The 24,176-nt window shown below is 40.9% G+C and overlaps 1 protein-coding gene across 3 annotated transcripts; it reads left to right on the top strand.

Annotated features, from left to right (window-relative positions):
• Positions 1-3,703: 3,703 nt before the first annotated feature.
• On the top strand, positions 3,704-12,417 carry LOC148855207 (large ribosomal subunit protein mL54-like). 3 transcript variants are annotated; one of them, XM_088985421.1, is made up of 4 exons: positions 3,704-4,159; positions 4,264-4,337; positions 10,285-10,349; positions 11,777-12,417. In XM_088985421.1, the coding sequence occupies exon 4, from the start codon at positions 11,787-11,789 to the stop codon at positions 12,183-12,185; it is 399 nt and encodes a 132-aa protein (XP_088841547.1). In that variant the 5' UTR covers positions 3,704-4,159; positions 4,264-4,337; positions 10,285-10,349; positions 11,777-11,786; the 3' UTR covers positions 12,186-12,417. The 3 variants fall into 3 exon arrangements, 2 of the variants coding, with proteins under 2 accessions (XP_088841547.1, XP_088841546.1); XR_016113108.1 differs by lacking the exons at positions 10,285-10,349; positions 11,777-12,417 and adding an exon at positions 8,422-8,834; XM_088985420.1 differs by lacking the exon at positions 10,285-10,349.
• Positions 12,418-24,176: the final 11,759 nt, after the last annotated feature.

Raw genomic sequence — 24,176 nt, 5'->3', positions numbered from 1 at the left:
ATAGTAGTGTCGAAATGTTCTCTAGTCTCCATGTGCCACCCCTATGTCGTACTTGGTTGGAAATTTCATGGCGAGGTGGTATGTTGAGACTGTGGCCTGCAAGGCGTTTAGGGTTGACCTGTCAAGGATCACATTGTAAGAGGAGGGGCAACGCACCACGATGAAGGCTACCATGGTCATCCTAGTGACGTCGCTAGCTCCGATTAGGAGGGGAAGCCCTCCTAGTGGGCAGGAAGTACTCTCCCGAGAATCCCATCAAGGGAGTGTTGATCGTTCTGAGTCGCTCTCTGTTATTGCCGAGCTTCTTGAATGCATCTTTGAACAGTACGTCGGTAGAGATCCTTGTGTCGACTAGGATCTGCCGCAGCTCGAAGTTAGCCACCTCGAACATGATGACCAAGGTGTCATCGTGCAGTGTCTAGACCTCTCAGAGGTCATCGTTGGTGAAGGTGATAGATGTGTTGCGCTTCTTCCTGTGACCCCAATCGTCGATCTCGCACAACCAAGCATATCTCTTTTGACCCGAGCTTCTCTCCCCTCTGGTGGCAGCTCCCCCTAATATGACACGTATAACGCCAGCTGGGGGGGCTCGAGGCGGCAGTTGTTGATCTTCATCCATTCTCTGCTCTTCTTTGGCTGGCTTCTCACTTCTATCAATGAAGTCGCTGAGGTAGCCATGCCTGATCAGATCTTCAATATGGTTGCGCAGGTCAAAACCGTTCTCCGTTTCATAGCCATGGTCCTTGTGGAACTCGCAGTATTTGTCTCGATTCCTCTTGTTACTTTGCGTCTTCATCTTCTCGGGCCACTTGACGTAGTTGCGGTCACAGACTTGCATTAGAATTTCAAACCACAGAATATTGAGCAGCGTGAAATTCTGGTAGGTCGGTGGAGGGGTCCGAGGTCCATGGTCTGGTCGGCTATCTTGTCTTTTGTGATCTCTGTCCGACCTCTCAGACTTCCGCTTGTCGATATCTCTCCTCTTCTTGTCAAGCTTCTCATCTTCATCTCTGAGTTGCGCCTGAGCCTCCTCAGCGTTGATATACTTCTGCACATGGCTCATTAGTGTAGTTAGCATCTGAAGAGGATTTTTGGAGATGGAGAAGTTGAACGGCGAAGGGCAGAGCCCATGCTGTATGGCCATAATTGCAACCGATTGGTTCAAGTCTCTGACTTGGAGTGCTTCCTGATTGAACCTCGCTGGGTAATCTTTGAGAGACTCTACCTTCTTTTGTCGGATTTGCATGAGGCTGGCCGAAGTTTTCTAGTGCTTCTAGCTAGTCGTGAATTGTGCCAGAAACTGGGTCTCCAGCCAGTCCCATGACATTATGGACCGTGGTGGCAGGGAGAAGTATCATGCTAGAGCTAGGCCTTGTAGGGTGGCTACAAGGGCTTTGCACATCAGTTCTTCTGACACACCGTACAACATCATCTGAGCTTTGAGTGCCATAGCATGGTCAAAGGGGTCAGAGTTCCCATCATATTTGTCGAATTGGGGGGCTCGCCATCCAACAGGGGGTATCTTGTCCATGATGTCCTGGACGAAGGGCAACTCCTTGGTGATATGCGTGGTAGCCCGCGCGGGCTGGTCCACGGTGGGTGTCATGCTCTTGGGAGTCTGAATGCATTACAGTTCTTCTAAACGTTGTCGGAGCTCTTTGATCTCGACATCTCTATTGTCCAGGGCCGCAGTGTCTGTGGCCTTCTCCTTCTTAGGTCGAGTAGAGTGATCCTTTACTGAGCTTGACTTGGCAATGGAGACCACAAAGGGCGGCGTCCTCTTGCCGAGCCTTTCTCTGGCGGGGATCCGAGCTGATTGGCATGTCTGACTGCAGTGATCCTGCTCACGGGAGCGGGCAGTAAAGGCGGGCCATTGGGTCGTGTCTTGCTTTTCTCGCTTAGACTATGCTCCCCTCGCATCAGACCGATGCACTTTGGGGTCCTTGGTCTGAGGATCATCCTTCGTGTGCTGAACTCAAAGATCTTGTCGACCTTCTTTTGCATAGCTCGGAACTACGCTGGGTCCACGGCGCCAGAGGGTTGTGGGGCTTCTTGATTCGAGGAGCTATGCTGTCGGTTCTCCCGAGATGGGGAATGGCCTACTGATTGTTCAAACTTGTTTTTAGGCATCTTGATTGGTTTTGGGGCTGCACATCAAAAGATTTTTCGGGAAGGCTTTTTGTGCATTCCCACAGACGGTGCCAATCTGATGCTGCTCAATCCGAGGTAGTGCACGAACTGAGGAGAGCAACTAGATAATCCTTGCTGACTGGGCAGTGCCGAGCTTACAAGGACGCTATCGCGCTATGTAACATGTGATCAAGAGAAGAAGTCAAAGGCCCAAGGAGTTATCCCCGGGTAAGTACTTCAACGCTCAAGTCAGCGAGAGGGCAGTGAATGGTCGGGTTGAGCAATGAGGGTGCTGGTCCAAGCAAAGTAACGATATGGGTGCTAGAAGTTGGGATCCCTTACCTAGAGCATGGAGTACCTTTTCATAGCTAGGGGTCCATCTCCTAGTCAGATTAGGGTTCCGGGATAATCGGGATAGAGCTCTCCGCCGAGGTTGCTGGGGTAGAGTCCTACTCCTCGGCGGAGTTGTCTTCCCTCCCTTATCCGTAGTCGGGCCTATCCACGTGGCGTGTAGATGACATGGTTAGAGGGATAAGGCAAGGGACCACGGTAGTAACATAGCTCGGCCGGGCTTTGTCGACATGGCCGAGCTATGCTGACATGGCCAGGCTTTGCCGACATCGCCGAGCTATGTCGATGTGGCCGAGCTATGCCAATGTGGTCGGGCGATGACTAGGCAGCCACATGTCTCTCAGGGCTAGCTTAGCCATGACCCCAACAAAGTCCATCAGGACTCGGGGTCTTAATATCCTTCATCGAAAGCAGAGTATTATGAATTTCTTCATTTGTGACCTCTTTATAGAGATTATTATTAAGAGATTGAGAGGCACAACAATCAATATTTGAATTGAAATTGTCCACTTCCGAAGTACCCTTAGAATTAAATCTATTTTCAAAACTACAACAAAACTTCTCCTTGATCCCCTCAACTTCTTCAATCCATGATCCGTCTTCATTTCTAACTTTTCTAATTTTGTTCTTTTTTCTCCTAATTGTTGCAATGGTGTGAAAGAGTTTATTATTTGTATCCCCAAGTTTAATCCAATCAACTCTAAAATTTTGAGCCCAATAAATTTCTTCTTTAGCTAGAGTGTTCTTGAAAAGTTTCTAAAGAGCTTTCTCTTGATTGATGAGACTTTTGTTATTTGGATCACTTTCTAAATTGTCTTGGATCATCTCAATTTTTAACAATTACTCTTCTTTTCTTTTTATTATATTTCCAAAATGATTTTTACAAGGTTATTTCTCTTTTTACAAAACTATATAGCCCTAGAACCATTAATGTTGATATCCCAAGCCCTTTTGGTCACATTATCAAAGATAGGATCCAGGCACCACATGTCTTCAAATCTAAAAGGTCTAGGCCCAAACGAAGCCTGAGATATAGTATGAAGTATCAAAGGTCAGAAGCCAAAAAAGGCAAATTCGTTAGCCTACATTCATTAAATTCACATCTCCATTCAACATTAATTAGGACCCAATCAATCATTTCCTTAGTATTACTATTCTTCCAAGTGTATTGGCTACCTTTCATATCTAATTCAATAAAGTTACAACAATTAATCAGTTGATTAAAATTCATGGTTTGAGAGGGCCTTACCTCCCACACCACCAGCTTTATTCTCTTTCCTTTGAGAGCATTAAATCCCCCATAGCACTCCATGCCCCAGAAATAATATCAGCTATGTTTCTAATCCAATCCCACACCCTAATTTTATCAGTTTTACAAGGAGTATATGGCATGGGTTCCGCTAGTTATGAATGATAACGATGAAATGTTTCCAATGCAGGATGGAAATGTGGCTGTGAGGCGCGTTCTGTGAGATGGAATGATAATCACAAATCGCCCATTTCAGGGGATCGCCACTCCCGATCCATCCCCGGGAATTAGGAAAAGGACACAACCTTCCCCCTCTCAAACCCTTCTCTATACTTAATTCCAAGCTTCGAACCCTCCCTCCATCTCTCTTCTCTCCCTCCTTCGGCGGCTGAACTCTGAACAATCGAACTGAGCTGAAATTCTGGCCAGGTAAGTCACCACCGGTCTCTCTCTCTCTCTTCCCTTCCTTCTTCTTCTTGTTCTTCTCTCTCACTCTTTTTTTTTTCCTTCCTCTCCTTGTTTTTCTGCTACAGTTGACCAGGCCACCAGGGCACCATTTTCAAGTGCGGTCTCATCCCTGCAAATAATAACATTAGCAGCAATCAAGGTATGATTTAACATTGTTTTGAGTTTTGTAGTTTGTATTATTGTTTCTTCGGTCTCTCCTTTCTTTTTCTCTTCGATTTTTAAACCAAATCTGAACTTTGGTATCGGTGGTAGGTTTTTCAAACTTATTGAGATAGGTTACTAGGTTTTGGTGGTAGGGTTATTAGTGCTTGAACCTATTTTCTCCTCACTCAGTGACTAGGAACTTTTTGACCCAAACGTTCTAGAGTTCATAGTTGAATAGAAGAAGTTTTACTTTGATGTTTGTAATTAGTTAATTTATAATTTTCTTTGGGCATAAAAGGCAGATAATCGGTTTATACTGTCTAACTCTAACATATTTGAGTAGTAAAGAAGGACATTGATTCTACCAATATTTAACCGGTGATTCTTCTAGTGTCCTTTCTTGGGTTAAGTACGTAGAGGATGGGTTGAATACCAATGAAGTTTCATATTGTTAGAATGTAGTCACACTGTAATTTTAGGTGGTTGGTGCATATTGGTTTGGAATTGAAGTGAAACAGGAAATTCTTATTACTTGTGATTACACGCGTAAACATTATACAATAAAACTGGATCTCATGGTCCATGATTGAAACACAAAACTTAAAAAAGAAAATAAGAAGAAGAAAGCATTACCATAGGAAGAGACCAAAGAGGTTAGAAGAGAAATAAAAAGCCATCTTGGTGGAATATTCTTCTTGATCTCTCCATTTGGTCCTCCTTTGGTCTATAAAATAAATAGTGCTAGAGAGGTGCAAGTCTAGTATAATGGCATCGATTTTGTTTGTTCTACAAGTGTTTTTGTTAATTTGATAATTATGATTAATTCTATAGTTGTAAAAGATATATCTCTCTTTTCTCTCTTTTGAGCTGTTATGGAGGCATCAACTATGTCCATTCTGGATATTGCATTTTAGAAGTAATCTTTTTTGTCTTCCCTAAGGAAATTTCTACAAAATGATCTTTCTCGGTCAAAAAGCAAAAGAAAAAGAAAAAGAAGTGTTACTTGATTTACTTATATTTTTTCATAGACTGGTTAATAATATAATCTTATCTCAAAACTAAATCAAGTTATAATTAGCCAATCCAAAACCCAAAATGACAGACTAGTTGGCTGACAAATTGTAGTTAGCATCAAGCAAGTATTATTTTATGCCACAAGATATTAACTAAGGTTTGATAGGACCCGAAATTGCTGGACTGAAAAACTTATCGGTCTGCTTTTTAGTGAATAAGTTTTTAAGGAGTTTGTGGGCTTCTCAATGGCTGAAATGAAGTTGTAGATTACTATGCCCCTGAGTATTGTATTAGTTTGTCCATTAAAAGAAAAAACAATAAGTTATTCAGTTTAGCAACTTCATCCATTATCTAACAGTTAGGCCCTAATAACCTTTCTTCACATTCCATTTTTGTTCTTGACCATTTCAAATAAAACAGTGGAGTATCTTTTTCTGATTTGTTTTTTTTGGGGAATTAAATTTAATAACCTGATTGGTGGAGTTACTGTTAAAAGAAATTAGGTTTTGGTTTGATTCCATTTCAATGATCCATGTTGTAGGAAGAAAACACCATAAGCTATGTTTGGTAAAAATCTGGAAAGCCAACATAGGCTTTCCGAACATCCAAACCACTGCTCAAATATGAATCTACTCTGAGTAGCTTCACTAGGAGCCCATTTGGGAGGGCATCTACATTTGGGGTGTGTTGTGTTAATTGAGCTATTGGTGGTTGAGCACCGATGTTCCAGAGAAGCTACTCAGAATAGCTTCATATTTGAGCAGTGGTTTGGGTGTTCAAAAAGTCAATGTTGGCTTTCTGTATTTTTACCAAATACAGCTTCTGGAGTTCTCGTGTGAGTCCCAACTTGGAACCCCACAAGCTGCATGCCGAAAGCCTTCCCAAACAGGCACTAGAACACTTGTGCTCAACCATGGGGTGATCATTGGTTGGGTCGAGCCCAAGCCAGGCCTGATTATGGGCCTTATGTTTTCTATATATAAAATATTTACATATAGATAATATTTTACATTAAATATCATATAACATGCATATAGTTTTATTTTATACATCACATAATATAATATATTATGTAAAGTACATATTATAAGTAGGGGACCTAGGGGTGGTCATTTTCAGCACCCGATTTTTGCTCAGTCTGCTGCCCAAACCTCCAATTTGCCCCAAATACCCAATCAGACCCTTTTAATCTCTCAAAAACACCCAAAAACCCAAAAGGGGTGGTCATAAGCCTTTTCTAAATCAAACTTACAAATTAATCTTTTTTTTCTTCTCCCTTATTTTAAAATCTACACATTCATTGGCAATGAGAATTTGATCCATTATTTGTCTCCCAAAAACAAAGGCCACTTGATTTGGAAAGATCATTGAGAGAAGTACATTTTTAATTCTTAGGGCCAAAACTTTGGAAATGATTTTGTACATGCTTCCTATCAGACTTATGGGCCTAAAGTCCTTCAGCTGGATTGCGTGCACTTTTTTTAGTATCAAAGCAATGAAAGTTGCATTTGCACCCAAGTTAAATTTGCCCCTCTCATAGAATTCATCAAAAACCTCCATCAAGCCACCCCCGATAATCTCCCAACAATTTTGATAGAACGGCATCATTAAACCATAAGGTCCTAGGGCTTTAGATCTCTCCATCTAGAAGACTGCATTTTTCACTTCCCAAACCTCAAATTTCTTTTCCAAGGATTGTATCAACTCTTTATTTCCATCTCTCCATTCCAGGCCCTCTAAATCTTCTCTTGAACTCGGGCCCTCATTGAGTGTTTTGAAATGGTTTACAAAGGCTTGAGCTATGTCTTCATCTCTTGCCAATACTTGCCCATTCCATTCCAATTTCAGCACTGAGTTTTTCCTCTTTCCCCCATTCACCAACATAAGGAAAAAACTAGTATTGCCATCCCCTTCCCTGGGCCATTGACATCTAGATTTTTGCCTCCAAGTAACCTCCTCTTTTCTTAGAATGTCTTTTAGATCCTTTTTCAACCTCCATCTGTCTTGGTTTTCAAGTTTCTGCCAAGAATTGGAGAAATAACATCATCTGTCTTGGTTTTCAAATTGGTGTCTGATTCCATTTTTTGTCTAAAATTGTTTGTTTTTAATGACATATAGTGTTATCAAATGCATCTTAATTCAATACGACAATGCTCATGGGTATTTTATAATAATTTGAAGGGAGAAATACTTAAACCTCCCCTAGATGTTTCTTATAAATACTGAATCCTCCCCTTACTTTTTTCAGAGGACCTAACCTCTCTTTTGGCTGATGTGGCAGGACAAGAATAACCCTCAATTGGTTTGGCATTAATTAGTCTTCTCTAACCACAATATTCTGCTGTTGCAAATAGTTTAGGAGTTAGGATTTAGTGAAGCAGTCATTTTAGAGCTAATAGTAATTTTGGTTTCTGTTTATTTTTTATTTTTATAAAGGGGTATTTTTTACATCATGTCAAGAGCCCTGTTAGTTCTTGGAGGATGTTAAGAAACTGAAGATCTAAATTGTTTTTTCGTAATTTACTTCATTGCTCTGCTCTATGTGGCCAGAGTATTGCATTCAACCCCCTAAAGCTTAATTGTATTACATCCAACATGACTGACAGTGATCTCCTCAATCTTTAGATAATTTTTCAAATTTGAACCCCAAAACTCCCATAGAAAAAGGTCATTGTTTTGCCATGTGTCATATTATGTGGTGGTAAAATTTTGTCACCTACTCAGCTGTCTGACTTGGCAATTGGCATAGAAGCAGCAAGTAGCTATTATAAGAGATAGATGACAATCATGAGGACGGGGTATGTGGCTACCAACTGGACTGTTGTCTTTTTGGTAATCATCTGTACTGTTGTCAAATGCCATTTATTTTATATATAAGTGAAGGTAGGAACTTAGTATAGTGAGACAAATTACCAAACATATGGTGATATCATCTCATCATCATGTCCTCTTCCTGTCATACCCATGCCTATAAATAGGATATCCAGAGAAGGCCTCTCTTGTGTCTCAGTTGCCAAAAAAAAAGAGAGAAGATCGAAATATAAGATGTGGATTGTTTACATCAGGTGATCTCTTAGCAAGAAGAGAAGAATCCAGATGAAGAAATGTGTTTTGCAGTGAAGTGTTCATCATGTGGAAAGAGCTTATGGGCTGGATGTGGAAGGCATGTTGCCTCTGTTTATAAACAGATTCTGGAAAGACAACACTGTCTTTGCCGTGAATGGCCTGGCGTTCAGCCTTTCCCCAGTCTACCCCTGTGGATTCTGGTATTGCCCAAGATGCTGGTTCTGCAGTTTGTGGTGATGATAAGCATAAAACTTCATGCTGTTCTGTCTCTCTCCCTCCTGTGGTTCTGTGACCAGGGCAGCAAAATGTAGTAGAAAATTACAATAAAAAAATGGGCAAATGCTGGTTTTCTCTTGTTGTATCTTAATCTATTTAAAATATAAATTGAATAAATCTGAGTCTTCTATTAGTATCAGTGGCTAGCTAGAAATAAATTAGCTGAAAATATTCACAAGGACATAAGAATCTTCTAAAATCAACATTTTCAGGAACAAAATTGTCCAATTCTCAGATTTTATGGATCCAAATGTCTCACAAATTGCTTTTATCCGAGTGGCATTTGGTTGCACTAGGAGCTTAAACATAGGTGACTCATTTGGCATGATTAATAAAGGACAATCTCCACGGATTTCTTCCAAATCCCTTGGCCCATCTGATGGCCAAAAAGGAGCACCATCACCTAGAATTTACTGAGTCCACCTCTCCAATGACTTCATTGTACACCCACACTGTATTTCATTCTCTGTACTCCATTATCCATCCTAAATGATCCAGGTTGCTCAATCAACCAACATCAAATCTTAATTGAAAATCTTCTTATTGTTATGGACCATCATAATGCCATATACGAACCACAGTTGTAGAAGCTTGCAGAATTGAAAGCAATCCGTACTGTTACCAAGCCTAACCCCTGAAGTCTCCTTCTGGATCTGCTAGAAACAAGAAGTGTAACATGGGCTTGTAAAACCCAATCAGAAATAAAAGCGCCAGCAATACTGTCAACAAATTTGTAGCAACTGATACATTTCTTCTGATTAGATGTTACTAGCCCATGTTACAATCTTTTTCTAGTAGATCCAGATTCCTTTATTTTGTCAATTCCAACACACTTAAGAGTGGAGTCCACTCTCTTGGATGATGGAACATTTGAAAAATGATTGATAGGACCCTACTCCTTTGGCAGAGAAGAAAAGCATGGAGGTAGAAGTATGTGCAGCAAAGTCCACTTCTTCGTCAACACCACAAATGTTTTATTTTCCTGCAGACTGCTTCCCATATGAAGAATTTCACTCTTGAAGAGGGTTGGGGCAATAGAAAACCAGGTTGACATATATGATGCAACAACATGCCAATTTCTAATTATATCCTTGGTAGAAAATGAAGAGAAAACATCCATGGACCTCACCCAATGCACAATAATATTCAATGATCTTGTGATTGCATCCTCTCCTTAAATTCTAGCATTTCCTTTCTTCCCACATACACCACAGAATGGCAACCCAAGTGTATTGCTATAAAATTTTCCCTCTTGTGTGTGGAGAAAAGAAAGTGGTGCTGAACAAGCTATGCCCAAGAGCAACCAGCTTTCAGCCAAATAAAGAAGAGAAAAACTCCCAGATATTAGAACAACAAAGCATGAGATTAGCAGGTGATCAATAGTTTAACAGCTTGCTCTAAAAAGAAAGCACATGCTGGGAGACAAATGCCAGTAAGTTATTTAACAAAAAAGACAAATACCAATTAGGCCTTCTCTTCTATAGATTCTCAGAAATGATGATCTGTTTTTTTTATCAGCTTACAAATGATGATGTTCTTTTTTTTATTTATTTATTTATTTTTTTTTGTGCATGACCTTTGAGCAGGAAGTCCTAACCTTTGGGGAGAACCAGACCATTCCAAATAGCGTTAACAGAGCAAACTGAAGGAGGTGAAGGAGATAAAGATGAGGATTTAAAGAAGAAAACACAAGAAAAAAAATACCAGATGAAACAATGGATCAAATTTTGATGCCTAATTAGGAAGTTTCTGAGAACACACCCTTGGAGGGCTCAATGAGAGACACACCATTGGAGTCTTGAAGTCCCTTTGAACCCCTTCTCAACCCTAAAGTACACACTAGACCTTGGTCAATAAGGAAGCACTTTCAGAAAAAAAGTTATATTTCTAAAATTTGGCTCTTTTTATTTTTGATGAATCATAAAAATTTTATTAGGATGAAAATAAAGTAAACTGACAGGTGGATACAATCCGGAGTTCTCCCTGAAGGCGCAAGTTGCTGCCTTCTCAACCCCTTCTAAAATTTGGCTCTACCAATCAACAACATATCAATCAACATGAGTAGAAGTAGTAAGAAATGATTTTAAGCACAAATAATTTCACAGTGGATATGGCTATAAATAGAATGGATTGGTAGTGAATCAGGATTCATGTAGCCAACCCCATATAGTTGGGATAAGTTATGGATGATGATAATGACTCAAGAACATATCAATGCGAATAAACTGAATGAATGAAGGGAGAACGGTGTATTACCTTTCCAAGGTAAAGGGAAAGAAGCTCTATAATGTAAACTTGCATCGCAACCATTATCCAACAAGCCATGAAAACTCTTCATATTTGTGCCACAACTTCCTTCTCTCCAAGGGAAATCTTTGAAGACACTTCCCTAAGAGAGAAAGGTTCCCAAATACAAGTTTATCTAAATCTAAGCGTCCTCTTTTTTTGTGTCTAACAGAAAATCTCTCATAATCCACCCATGGAAGATGCATCGTGCATATTTCACAACACACGTGCACATTAGGTGAAACAGGTGTTTTCAATTTTATAGGTTCTCCCATGCATTGAGTTGGGCTTTGTCCAAGCCATGGAGTGATACAACTGAGCAAGTGGCTTAATTTTATGATCCCAGTGCTCTTATACTTGGGGTACTTCTCCAAGTACTCAATTGTTTCTCTTTAAAACCATCATGGCACATCCATTGGATAAACTTGTATAATTGCAGACAAAACTGAGTGATCTATGTTATCTGGCTTTCTAAATGGTTATGTAGTTAGATATGCATATAAACTTAAACAAGCTTATCTGTACATATATGAGCCCATAAAATGACATGATAATCAAAGGATCAATAAAAGACTGATGAGGTGCAAGCTCCTAGAATTGTGCCTTCTGGATCATGCATGCCCAGATATTATCTTATTATTAAGATAAAGAAACAATAGGACAAGGTTATGAAATGCAATATCTAATCTTTTATTCATTCCAATTTTATGATGTTTAATTGCATATATGTAAATATTTGTTCTTTTTCCCTAGCATATTGAAAGCATATAAACTATATTCTGTATACTTCAGGGATAAAGAAATGGCAATGAGCTTAATGAAATCATTTAGAAGCTTCATCATCAGTAAGGAAGCGTTTAGGGTCGTTAACTGCAGAACATTTTCAGCAGCTGGTGGTAAGGCAAAGAAAGGTTCAAAAGGTGGTGCTGGCGACGCTCCAAAGGCATCTATACTGAGCAAAGAAGTGAAATCCACTACTGTGGTCGGTGCTAATATCCTTAAGGATGGAGCAGATCCCAAGATCCTGCCAGACTCTGAGTACCCAGATTGGCTGTGGCACCTGCTCGACAAGAAGCCTGCATTGAGTGAACTTAGAAGGAAAAACATAGAAACTCTTCCATACGATGAACTCAAGCGCTTTGTTAAGCTGGATAACCGAGCTAGGATTAAGGAAAATAATGTTATCAGGGCCAAGAATTGATTTGTTTATCCTCTAGTAAATACCTTCAAGCTATTGATACGTGTTCAATGAAACTGAAGTTGTTTTCATTCAAGCTATTGATACGTGTTCAATGAAACTGAAGTTGTTTTCATGATTGGAAATTTGTCAGTGAAACTGAAGCTGTTTTCATGGTTGGACATTTGGAATTTGGAACTGGAGGCTGTTTACTAGTTCTTATAACTGGAAGTTAATTATTTGTTGCTGGAGAAAACCGTGTAAATTTCAGTTTTCAGCCCCTTAGGCTGCTTTTGCTTTCGGTGTAAACTTCATTGATGGAGTTCAATGCCGATGGGTTTAAATTAGTGAATCGTTGGAGTGTGATAATCGATGTAAAACTCGACCACGAAACAAACGTATGAAATACAGACCGGGAGTGGACTTTTACATTGGTCTGTATTTAAATTTTACGTTGATTTGCATTTACATTGCAAGGATAAGTATAACATGAATTTATTTTTTTGTGAGATTTCTGTTTCACTTTTTATTTTGTTTTATTCTTTAACTTTGTTTTGTGTTTTGATTACATATGTCATATATAAAAAGGGTTTTTTACAAAAAAAATAGTTTAATTAGTAAAATCAGATACGTTTGCAAATATATTGTAATAACAAAAAATTTCTTTTTAGGGACCAAATTATCCTTTCATAAATTTTGCACGTCAACCCAAAGGTACTGTTCATTGTTTCCTTCCTTTAATGCCACAACAAAGGCCATGGAGCAAACTTTCTCTCTCTCTCCTCGTCCTCCTTCCCATCTTTTTTCCACTTTGGCCAGGTCCAAACCCCACCGAAAATCAAAACAAAACAGAACTCAACCACGTCTTCTATCCTCAAACCGAAACAGAGTAGCAAAATCACCGGTCCCCACCTCCTTTCCTCTTTGTTCTACCCTCACTTTCTTCTTCTTCTTCTACCTCCATTGCTGCCATCACTTTTGTTGTTTCTTGAAAGAAGTGAATGGGAGACAGTAATCAAAGAAACTCTTCCGATAACCCCACTTATTTGTAAAGCCAAGGTCTTTGAACATTTGAAGAATCATTCTTTACTCCATTATCGATTGATCCATGGATGATTGGCGACCAACCCAGTGCAAAATCTGTTGACAATAATATCAGGTGCCAATATTTTGACAATAATCCCCTGAACAAGACGATCAAATCTCCTTTCTAAATGTCTTTGCTTTGGAAAGATCTACCTTGATAACCTGTATCCGAGTTTTTCTTCAATCGATTTGATATGTTATTGGGAGTCTTCTGCAAAAATGACTGTAGAAGAGAGCAGCAACTTTGAGCTTTCCAAAGTTGCACAGTTAGGTCAAGCAGTTTTGGTGCCACCATTGAATGCATCTATCTCATCATCACGGTTTACAGACTTCTTCCTCTTGTTATAGACACAATAGCTGTTTACCAAACACAAAGAAAGAGAAGGAGTAAGGGAAGGGCTGAAGGGGTTTTGATCAGGAAACGTAAAGGTGAGTACTAACGTACTCTCGACAATGTCTAGTTCTCTTTTTGGCGCATGTTTTTGGGAATATGTTTTGGTAGCTTGCTAGCTCTGACGGTAAAACGAAATTAGCTTTTGCACGACCAAAATGTCTTCTCGGGTTCTATCTTTTAGTAGCTAAATCTTTGGTGCGCCAAACAGTAATACACTAAAAGTCGGTGTTCCCCACTTATAAACAGCAGAAAGGCATACCAAATGAGCCCTTTTTTGAGATTATAGCGGATAAAAAAAAATTTTGGACCCTAATATCAATAAAAATAATCATTTTTAAATATACTAATTTTTCTCAAGATATGTCAAATAGGGGTAAAAATATTGTTCATCATTTTCTTCCTCCAAACCACCAAATAAATCTTAATAAATCTTTTTCCCATCTTACTTCTGTCCTAGCCCCACAAACCTCAATAACCACCATCCACTAGCACCATTGTCATTGTTGCCGCCCCCGCCCACCTCCAACAATGCCAATCTGATGACATGCCTCTACTACACCAACCAGTGGCGGGATTGGGATGATTACTTTCGAGTGGAAGAGAATAAACAGAGGCTTTCCGAAGATGGCAAGGAGATCATCATCGTCATCAATGTCGTCAGCTTCATCTGGGTGCAGCTCATTGGTGATGGAGTGGGCAAGTAGCATGGATGAGAGTGAGTTGCAAAGCCCATCTGGGTTTTGTTTGCTGGTTTATGCCTAGAGGAATTAAAATAAAGATCGATTGGTGCATCCTCAGAATAAGGTTTTGTTTGCAAAGCCCATTTGGATTATGGATATTCAGTATTTCTTTTTACAAGGGTGAACAAAAAAAGTAGAGGTTTATTCAATGGTTTGGAGGAGGAAGAAGACGAACAATGTTTTTTCCCTTTTTTGATATATTTTTAAAAGGATTAACCTATTTTAAAATTTATATTAAAAGGATTATTTTTAGGGAGAATGATGGTTCAGCCCAGGGTCAAAATTTTTTGGCCCAAAGTATAGTTGGGGTAGGTTCCAACTTGGAATTATGCCAATTCATGGGCCGGCAATGGTGTATAGAGTGGGGTTTTTTGACATTTTGGATGTTTATAGGTTTGTAGTAGAATTTAGAAATCTTCGTTGGGCCTATTCGTACTTTTTCATTATTTTTATTGATATTAGAGCCCAAAAGTTGCATTTATCAGCTATAATCCCTTTTTGGTCATATCTTTCTAAACATAATTGAATTTGCAAAATTTACCTATCATTTATTTTGCAAAAAGTCCTATATAAAAATTAGATTTTGGATTTAGTTATACCTATTTCTTCTATTTTTAGAATACATCTTTTTAGAGGTGTAAATCGAGTCATGCCGCCCGTGGCCTGGCTCGATACAATTGTATGGACCAGTGAATCGTGTCGGGCTTGGGGTTTCAAGTCAGCGGGCCAGTTGGTACGGCTTACAATGTCGTGTCATGCCGCCCGTGGCCCGTGGGTTGGCATGACCCAATACGACCCATATATATAATTATATATTATATAAATTATAATTATATAATAATATAGTATATAATATATTAATAAAATAAATATTTTTTCAATTTTATTATACTATTTTATTTAATTATTGTATATATAAGCAATTGTATACATCAAAATTCATATAAAAAATAAAATTTTAAGTTTTTTTTTTAATTTTTTAAAGTAAATAACTTTGGCCCGATGCACAACCCAGCCTGGCCCAAGGCTTAACCCATGGACTAGCCTGACATGGGCCCATGTTGGGCTGACCCCCCAAAATATCCTAGGAGATGGAGGCGTGCCAGCCCAGCACGACTCGTTTTACACCTCTACAATTCTTGTTTTATACTTAATTTTTGTATATTTATGCTAATTTTGTATGATTGAAAATTTATGATACCGAAAAGACAAATTATTGGAATAACTTTGACTAATCAAATTAGAATCCAAATCTCCTACCCCAGGACACTACAACTATAGATTGGAAACATCTCCCCATGAACGCTAACAAGGAAACACGAAATATGTTCCCAACGTACAACTGTGGGGCCTGTTTGTTTCCTCTTAACTCTTATCTCTTAAGAGGAATCTTTTAATTTTAAGAAAAAATTGGTTATTCATTTCCTCTTATCTCTTATCTCTTAAAGTGCAATTATACAATTTTTTATTTTCTAATGATACAAAAAAAAAAAATACAAAATCTTTCATATATGGGGTCAAAATAGATATTTGATATTTTTCAGAATTCAGAACAATATTCTCTGCATTCAGAATTCAAAGGAAATAAAAATTCACCAAAACCAATATAACTCTTAATGTAATTATTACATTTTTAAATGTCAGAATTTAGAGTAAATGAACAGGCCCGTAATATGCTATAGGTGGGTGTGGATAGGAGATCCAAGCCTATCAAATCACCCAAATAATTGTCATCAATACGAGATGATTAATCACCTCTTTTATGATAATGTAAGTTATTTTTGAATGGGCTAAGTTTTTCTCATATTATAGTCGAATCCATTTTTTTATCTTTCCACAAAAATTGAACCATCATAATCCGTACTGCTAAAGTGGAGAATACCTGCTTGATCCTCAAACCTTTATCAAAATTCTTTGATTATTCAAAATTCTTTCCATACCAGATTTATTCGGCATCATAGATTTTCCCTTTTTTACAAATACTAAAGAACCACCCTTCACTTGTTCCATGTTAATTGCTAGATGGTTCAAAGTTCAAAGTATTTTAGAACCCCTTGATACATACGTTCTCAAATTACTGAACTTAAAAAAATAAATAAATAAATAAAAAGGAAACAAAGTGTATCCATGTTAGAAGAACGCGTCCATATATAATTGCAGTTAAAATCTGATTACACATGACATCAAACTTTTTACTAAAATTCTATTTTGATTGACTCTAAATCAAAATATCAAAATGCGGGCTTATTAATCAAAAGAAGTGTAAAGTGTCATGCAAGTATATTTTTATAGTTTGGAAGTTCAATCACCAAATATTAATTCCTCCAAAAATTAATCCTGTTCAAGGTTGAAAGTATCCAACACTTGCTATTCAAAATTATCGAGGTACTTAAGTAGGATATTCTTTTCTTTTTTATGTCACGTTTTTGGTCTTACGGTTTATAAACCGTGAAATATAGATTTTTATTTTAGCATATTAATTAGAAATTTAGAACTACTTCCAAGTATTCAAAGCATGGATGACCCTGAAACAGGCATGTATCAAACAATATGCATCAATTGCATTACTTTGAACCTTGGTCCTTGTTAGCTACATATCATTTAATAATTTTATTTATTGAAGTTTTGGAAAGGCAAACGTTAAGATTAAGGCAAACTCTCTGTGCTGAAATTAAGTGTGAGAGCCAAATCAGAGCTCTTGGAGATATGGAAAATCATCTTGTATGGCCTAGATATTATTAGCAAATTGGAGATGGTCTAAGTGTAAATTTATGATCAGACCCTCGTCTTCCGGACTGTGAGGAGCATATGATTCCGTACTTGCTCCCACGGGCTGTGAAATATCTTTAGTTGGAGATTTGATTGATCAGGAAAAACACATGATGCTGTTCGATCCGATGTGTCTTGAATAGAGGTCATACTTGGATAATTTTGCCAAGTGGATGAGGTCAAGGTGGAAGGACGAAGCCATGCTTCAAGATCTAAAACCAAGAAAGTAGTTAGAGGCCTGAAGAGTTATTCTCCAGGTAGGTACTCTGATGTTCAAGTTAGTCGAGAATGGTTGGTGGTTGGGCCAAGCAATTGAGAGCAGTACTGGTCCGAGCAAAATAGCAATATGAGTGCTAGAGAGTCAAAAGTTCCTTACCTTGAGTGGAGATTACCTATTTGTAGCCGAAGATCTGTGTCCGATTTGGACGAGGCTTCCAGGGTTATCGTGATGAGGTTGTCCACCAAGGTTTTTGAGATAAGACCTAATCCTCAATGGAGTTGTTCTCCTTATCTGTACGACGCTCTCTTATCTTAGTCGCGCTTATCCGATGACATGGTACCAATGTGGCCCAAGTGATAAGACATCCGCAAAGGTGACACATGACACCTGGGGCCAATTCAACCATGACCCAAATAACACATATGGAAGGAATTTGGATTAGTTGAATGCTCAGTGGGCTGTGAAACCAATAATGAGGTTCTATGCCAATAATAAATTTATGAACCCTACTATGAAAAGTACGGGCCCCATGTATTTTATTATTGACATGAAACCTTATCATTGAATCCACAAGTGGATGAACACAGCTAAACCTTGCTTGCTCGTGTGGAAGAGCGTTCTAGTTAGGTCAATGGTCTCACCTCAGATAGCCCAACAGATTGAAGCTATATATGTTCCTAGTCATGGTGGTAATGATAGGCTGTTCTGGAGATATGAAAAGTCTGAAAATTTCTCAATTGGATCTGCTTACCATTTGATTTCTCAGCAGGAGTTACTCTTTGAGGAATGGGCTCCGGCTTTGAATGAGGGTGATGATATCATTTGGCGCATGGTATGGAAGCTCCAAGCTTGCCCAAAAATCAAGGGCTTTGTGTGGAGAGCTTTACCTAAGGTTTGTCTATTCAGAAGGTTTTGTGTAAGAAGAGGATTAGTCAAGATGGTTTATGCCCTGTGTGGCTTGGAAGATGAATCCATTAACCATGTTCTTTTTCAGTTTTGGAAGGGATCAAATTCATTCACACAGCGTTGCCGCCTCTGTGGAGTATGATTGTTATTGCAAGCCTTTGATTAGTTACTCAAGATTGGGTGTTTGATTTTTCATATTAAAACTGAGCTTTCTGATTTTATTTCTTTTGTGTGTGTGCGTGCACATCCTAGGCCTTTAAATTCTCAGGCCCACCAGTTGGCTAGTTGGTCGTGATTTGTAAGAGGTCCTTGCGTGGAAAATTTTCCCTCTTGTGTTTTGAATTTATTATATCCCTACCCTTTGGCTTCTTAATGATATTTGATGTAATCGTTTTTGGTCACGTACCAATTTTCTTATTTTTTTGGCTAAGTACCTTGTCATTTGACCTGTTCCCAAGAGAGGATGGTGGAGTTCCCTGGTGGTGAACTATCTAGGGGAGAGCTATGCCAAGCTCCTTGATGGCTACCTCGGTGGGCTCGTCATTTGACCTGCTTCTAGGTAGCCTGTAAGTCAGAGGATGGTGGAGCTCCCTGGTGTAGCGCAACCCGATTGCTCTCTGCGTGAGGTGATCTCCTCTCCTTTGTAGGCGGCGGGAGTTGAGGGACTTGTGAGAACTCTATCTTTTCCTCCTCTATGTAGGTGGCGAGAGCTAAGGAACTTGCGAGAACTCCATCTTTCCTCCTCTTTGTAGGCGGTGGGAGCTTGAGTAACCTGTGAGAATTGAACCAGGTGGCCCAGGGGTATTTACCCGGTGGGGATTCTCCGATGCCTAAGTTAGCACTCTGACTGCAGAGAGCTTGAAGATGATATTAGAGAAATGAAAGAGCTAGAGAGCAGGGGTTACCTCCATTTTTTCATTCACCCCCCTTGCCTTTGGGGGTTGGAGTCCTTATATAGCGGTGTCCTGTCAAATCAGGCATGACTGCCTCTGTCAAGTCAGGCATAACCGCCTCTGTCTATCTACCACAGTCGTCACTGTCAGAGCTGAGGCGTCGGGTGTAGGCAGCTGTTGCAAAGTACGGTTCTACCAGGCAAGGCGCCACCTGGCGAGAGACGTGGACGCAGGTCTATAGATTTGTCAGGTACGGTTGTCAAGCAGGAGATCTTCCTGCGATACGCCAAACTGCTCTTCTGTACCGAGCTACCCTACAAGTGGCGAGCTGTCCGTGGGAGCTATTTCGAGCTGCTTGTGGCAAGCTCCTTGGAGAGCTGCCTAGCTCCTTGGCGAGCTCTTTAGTGAGCTACTGAGCTCCTTGGTAAGCTACCAAGCTCCTTGGCGATCTCCTTGGTGATCTACCGAGCTCCTTGGCGAGCTCCTTGGTGAGCTACCGAGCTCCTTAGTGAGCTCTTTGGTGAGCTATCGAGCTCCTTGGAGGTAACCGCCATGCACGTTGACCAACTTCTAGAACGTGGGCCGGCCTCCACAAATCATGGGGTATGCATGCCGAGTTTATCAGTGGGCACATCTAATGGGTTGCCAGGTCGGCCAGGTCGGGTCGTGTGCCAGGCCGATCCAGGTTGGCTAGGTCAGATCATGTGCCGGGCTGATCCAGGTCGGCTAGGTCGGATCATGTGCCAGGCTGATCTAGGTTGGCCAGGTCGCGTAGGCCAAGTACAGGCCGCGCGCCAGGCAGTGCACCAGGCCGCGTGCAAGCCACGCGCCAGGCAGCGCGTAGGCTGCGTCTCAGGCCCATGCCCGAGTGGGACACCAACTTGGTAAGTTGTTGCCTGGGTGTCGCCTAGTTGTCACGAGGTGCCACGTTGTAACAAGTGATCTCTTTGACGTGCCATCAAGTGCCATCCATCGTGCCTACAGCCGCCACTCTAGTGTCCAAGTGTGTGTCATGGGTGGGCTTTGCATGTACTTTTGTATGGGGGACTGCCAATAGCATTATTGTAATACTGTAGTATGATTTTCACCTTTTTGATGTTTCTTATTGTCACTCCCCCAAAAGCTTAATGTATTATTTGAGGGGAGGTAGGTAGTCGAGTGAGCTCATAAGCGTGTAAAGGTTAAGTACGAGATCCCCTCAACACTGTACTGTGTGCTTGTGCTTACCACTGATTAATGCAATACAAGTTGCATTTTGTCTAATTTGTGTGCCTTCTTGTTGCCTTTTGTGTGCTGTTGCTTGCATTTGTAGGCTTTCTCGATCCCATCGAGCGCCGCACGGGGCCTCGTCGATTAGCCCCGTGACAACGTGTCACAATTTCACTAGAGGGCCAAATCTGCCCTCATCATTTGCCCCCCACTCCCAAGATGAGAGTAACTCAATGAAGGGAGTATTCTTCTTTTGGCCTATAAGTCGACGAGCTAGTAAGTGCCGATCCAATTCCTTAGGCCTTGGGAGTCATCTGTATGTGGCGAGCTGCCTGCAAGTAGCGAGCTGCCTATAAGGAGATGAGGTCTCCGCCAGTTCAGTAGTGTAGCCTTTAGGCTCTAGGGGCAACTTATAGTTCACTTTTGCTGATTTTGCCCATGCTGAGGAAGCAACTGGTATTTAGCAATAATGTGGCCCGTAGGCTTTGGGAACAACTTGTAATCCACTCTTCTTGACTTTGCCCATGCCGAAGAGGCGAATGGGTCTTAAGCAGTAATGTGGCTCGTAGGCTTTGCCTGTGAGGTGCCAAGCTACCTGTGAGGTGTCGGGCTAACTAGGTGCCGAGCTGACTAGGTGCTGAGTTGCCTGTGAGGTGTCGGGTTGACCATATGCCGAGCTACCTATGAGGTGCCGAGCTACCTGAGGTGTCGGGTGGACCAGGTGCGGAGCTACCTGTGAGGTGTCGAGCTACCTGAGGTCTCGGGCTGACCAGGTGTTGAGCTGGCTAGGTGCCGAGCTACCTGAGGTTTCAGGTTGACCAGGTGCCGAGCTACCTGAGGTGTCGGGCTGACCAGGTGTCAAGCTACCTGTGAGATGCCGAGCTGACCAGGTGCCGAGCTGACCAGGTGTCGAGCTACCTGAGGTGTCGGGCTGACCAGGTGCCGAGCTACCCGAGGTATCGGGCTGATTAGGTGTCGAGCTACCTGCGAGGTGCCGAGCTGGCCAGGTGTCGAGCTACCTGAGATTGCGTTGAATCAGCCCCGTAATGCCGGTGACCCACTCCTACAAGAAGCTACTAGGAGCTCGACTTTCAGGGGCAGCACTACTAACTTTAGGTCACCAACTCACACGGGAGCCTTAGAAGGCTCGACCAACAAGGGTGCCTATGTAGTCCATTGGTCACCAACACCCGCGAAAGACACAAAAAGCTCATCTTTGTAGAAGGGGCCTTGCGGAGAGGACTGATGAGGTTTTATCTGAATTGAAAGTAAGGTTGGTAGAGCTACTTAGTCTGTTATCTCCCTGCATAGTCTTTGAGTTCATAAAAAATGTAAACTATAAAGCGATAGCTTCAATTTCTAAAAAGTGAGGACTTAGCTTTCTAGGAGAAGAGGACTTAGCTTTCGTAAGATGAGAACTAAGCTTTTGTAGGATGAGAACTTAGCTTTTTGTAGTGTGTTCCCATTGACGACGCTAATTGATGTAATTGTTTCTTGTCACGTACCAATTTTCTTATTTTTTGGCTAAGTACCTTGTCATTTGACTTGCTCCCAGGAGAGGATGGTGGAGCTCCCTGGTGGTGAACTGCCTGGGGGAGAGCTATGCCGAGCTCCCTGATGGCTAACTGTATGGGGGAGAGCTATGTCGAACTGCCCGAGCTATGCCGAGCTGGGGAGAGCTATGCCGAGCTCCCTGATGGCTACCTCGGTGGGCTCGTCATTTGACCTACTCCTAGGTGGCATGTAACTCAGAGGATGGTGGAGCTCCCTGGTGTAGCGCAACCTGACTGCTCTCTGCATGAGGTGATCTCCTCTCCTCTGTAGGCGGCGGGAGCTGAGGGACCTGCGAGAACTCCATCTTTTCCTCCTCTATATAGGCGATGGGAGCTGAGGAACTTGCGAGAACTCCATTTTTCCTCCTCTTTGTAGGCGGAGGGAGCTTGAGGAACCTGTGAGAACTGAACCAGGGGGCCCGGAGGGGACTCTCCGATGCCTAAGCTAGCACTCTGATTGTAGAGAGTTTAAAGATGATATTAAAGGAATGAAAGAGTTAGAGAGCAAGGATTACCTCCATTTTTTCATTCTCCCCCCTTGCCTTTGGGGGTTGGAGTCCTTATATAGCGGTGTCCTGTCAAATCAGGCACAACTGCCTTTGTCAAGTCAGGCATAACCGCCTCTGTCTCTCTGCTACAGTCATCGCTGTCAGAGCTGAGGCGGCGGATGTAGGCAGTTGTTGTAGAGTACGGTTCTACCAGGCAAGACGCCACCTGGTGAGAGACGTGGGCACAGGTTTCCAGATCTATCAGGTACGGTTGTCAAGCAGGAGATCTTCCTACGATACGCCAAACTGTTCTTCTGTACCAAGCTACCCTACAAGTGGCGAGCTGCCCGGGGGAGCTATGAAGAGCTCCTTGGGCTATGCCGAGCTGCTTGTGGCGAGCTCTGCTGAGCTGCCTGGCTCCTTGGTGGTGAGCTCCTTGGTGAGCTACCGAGCTCCTTGGAGGTAACTGCCATGCACGCTTACCAAATTCCGAGACGTGGGCCGACCTCCACGGATCGTGGGGTATGCATGCCGAGTTTATCAGTGGGCACGTCTAATGGGTTGCCAGGTCGGCCAGGTCAGGTCATGTGTCAAGATGATCCAGGTCGGTTAGGTCAGATCATGTGCCGGGTTGATCCAGGTCGGCTAGGTCGGCCAGGTCGGATCATGTGTCATGCTGATCCAGGTCGGCCAGGTCGCGCAGGCCACGTGCAAGCTGCACACCAGGCATCGCACAGGCCGCATCAGGCTGCGCCAGGCCGATGCCCGGGTGGGACACCAACTTGGTAAGTTGTTGCTTGGGTGTTGCCTAATTGTCACAAGGTGCCACGTGTCACAATTTCACTGGAGGCCAAATTTGCCCTCATCAATATTCCCACTTTATTTATCAACAAAAAAAAAAGAGATTATGTACCAACTGATGATAGGGCCAAATTTTAGTGGTGGCATATATAGAGGACAAATTTCAGCATAAATGGTTTTCGACTTGTAATAAAATTTAACACACCAAAACATACGTGATTCAACCAAAAGTAAGGCATTTTTATATTATATTTAAATATCCAAAACCCCACAAGTTTATTTTTGATACTTCTCCTATTCTATCAATGTTTATGGTAGAATCATTCAATAGAGAATGTTCAAGGATTAAGGTGAAACCGAGGGGTGGCTTTTCTATTTATTAAAAGTAGTAAGTGGTACATGCTTTGCATGTGCCAGTACTAGATGATAATGATAGTAATAATGTTATGTAAAAAATTCTGTAAATATATATTTTGTATATTGTTTTTGTTTTTTTTTTATTATTAATCATGTACAGATTGCAAAATCTAAATCTGATTACATTAACACCTCATTCAATTTTTTTTTTGTTTTTATATTCAAGGATAATTGGCAGACTTACCTGTTTGGCTAGATTCTTATTTTTATAATATTTTATCTTTTTAATGTATCTTTTTATTCTTTTATTAAAGAAATGTAAGATTTAAATAGAGGGAATTGAATGAGGTGAAAATCAGTACTTCAATTTACAATTTAAACCTCACAATTAAATAGAATCTAAATTCAAAATGACTATTTTAGTCAAAAGAATATTTTACAAACTTATTCATATCTTTAATAGTGGTGTAAAAATAGAATTATAGATGTGTTCAAAATTTTCTATATTTTTTTTTGTATTTTTGTGTAAAAATAATTATGATATATAACACTTACTTTTTGTTTAATATGATAATTATATAATATTATACACATACCTA

This window comes from Nelumbo lutea, chromosome 4 (assembly GCF_056320005.1).
Source record: "Nelumbo lutea isolate HS-2025 chromosome 4, American lotus-T2T, whole genome shotgun sequence".
NCBI lineage: Eukaryota > Viridiplantae > Streptophyta > Magnoliopsida > Proteales > Nelumbonaceae > Nelumbo > Nelumbo lutea.
Note: the sequence above shows the minus strand (reverse complement) of the source record. Positions and strands in the feature narration are given on the sequence as shown.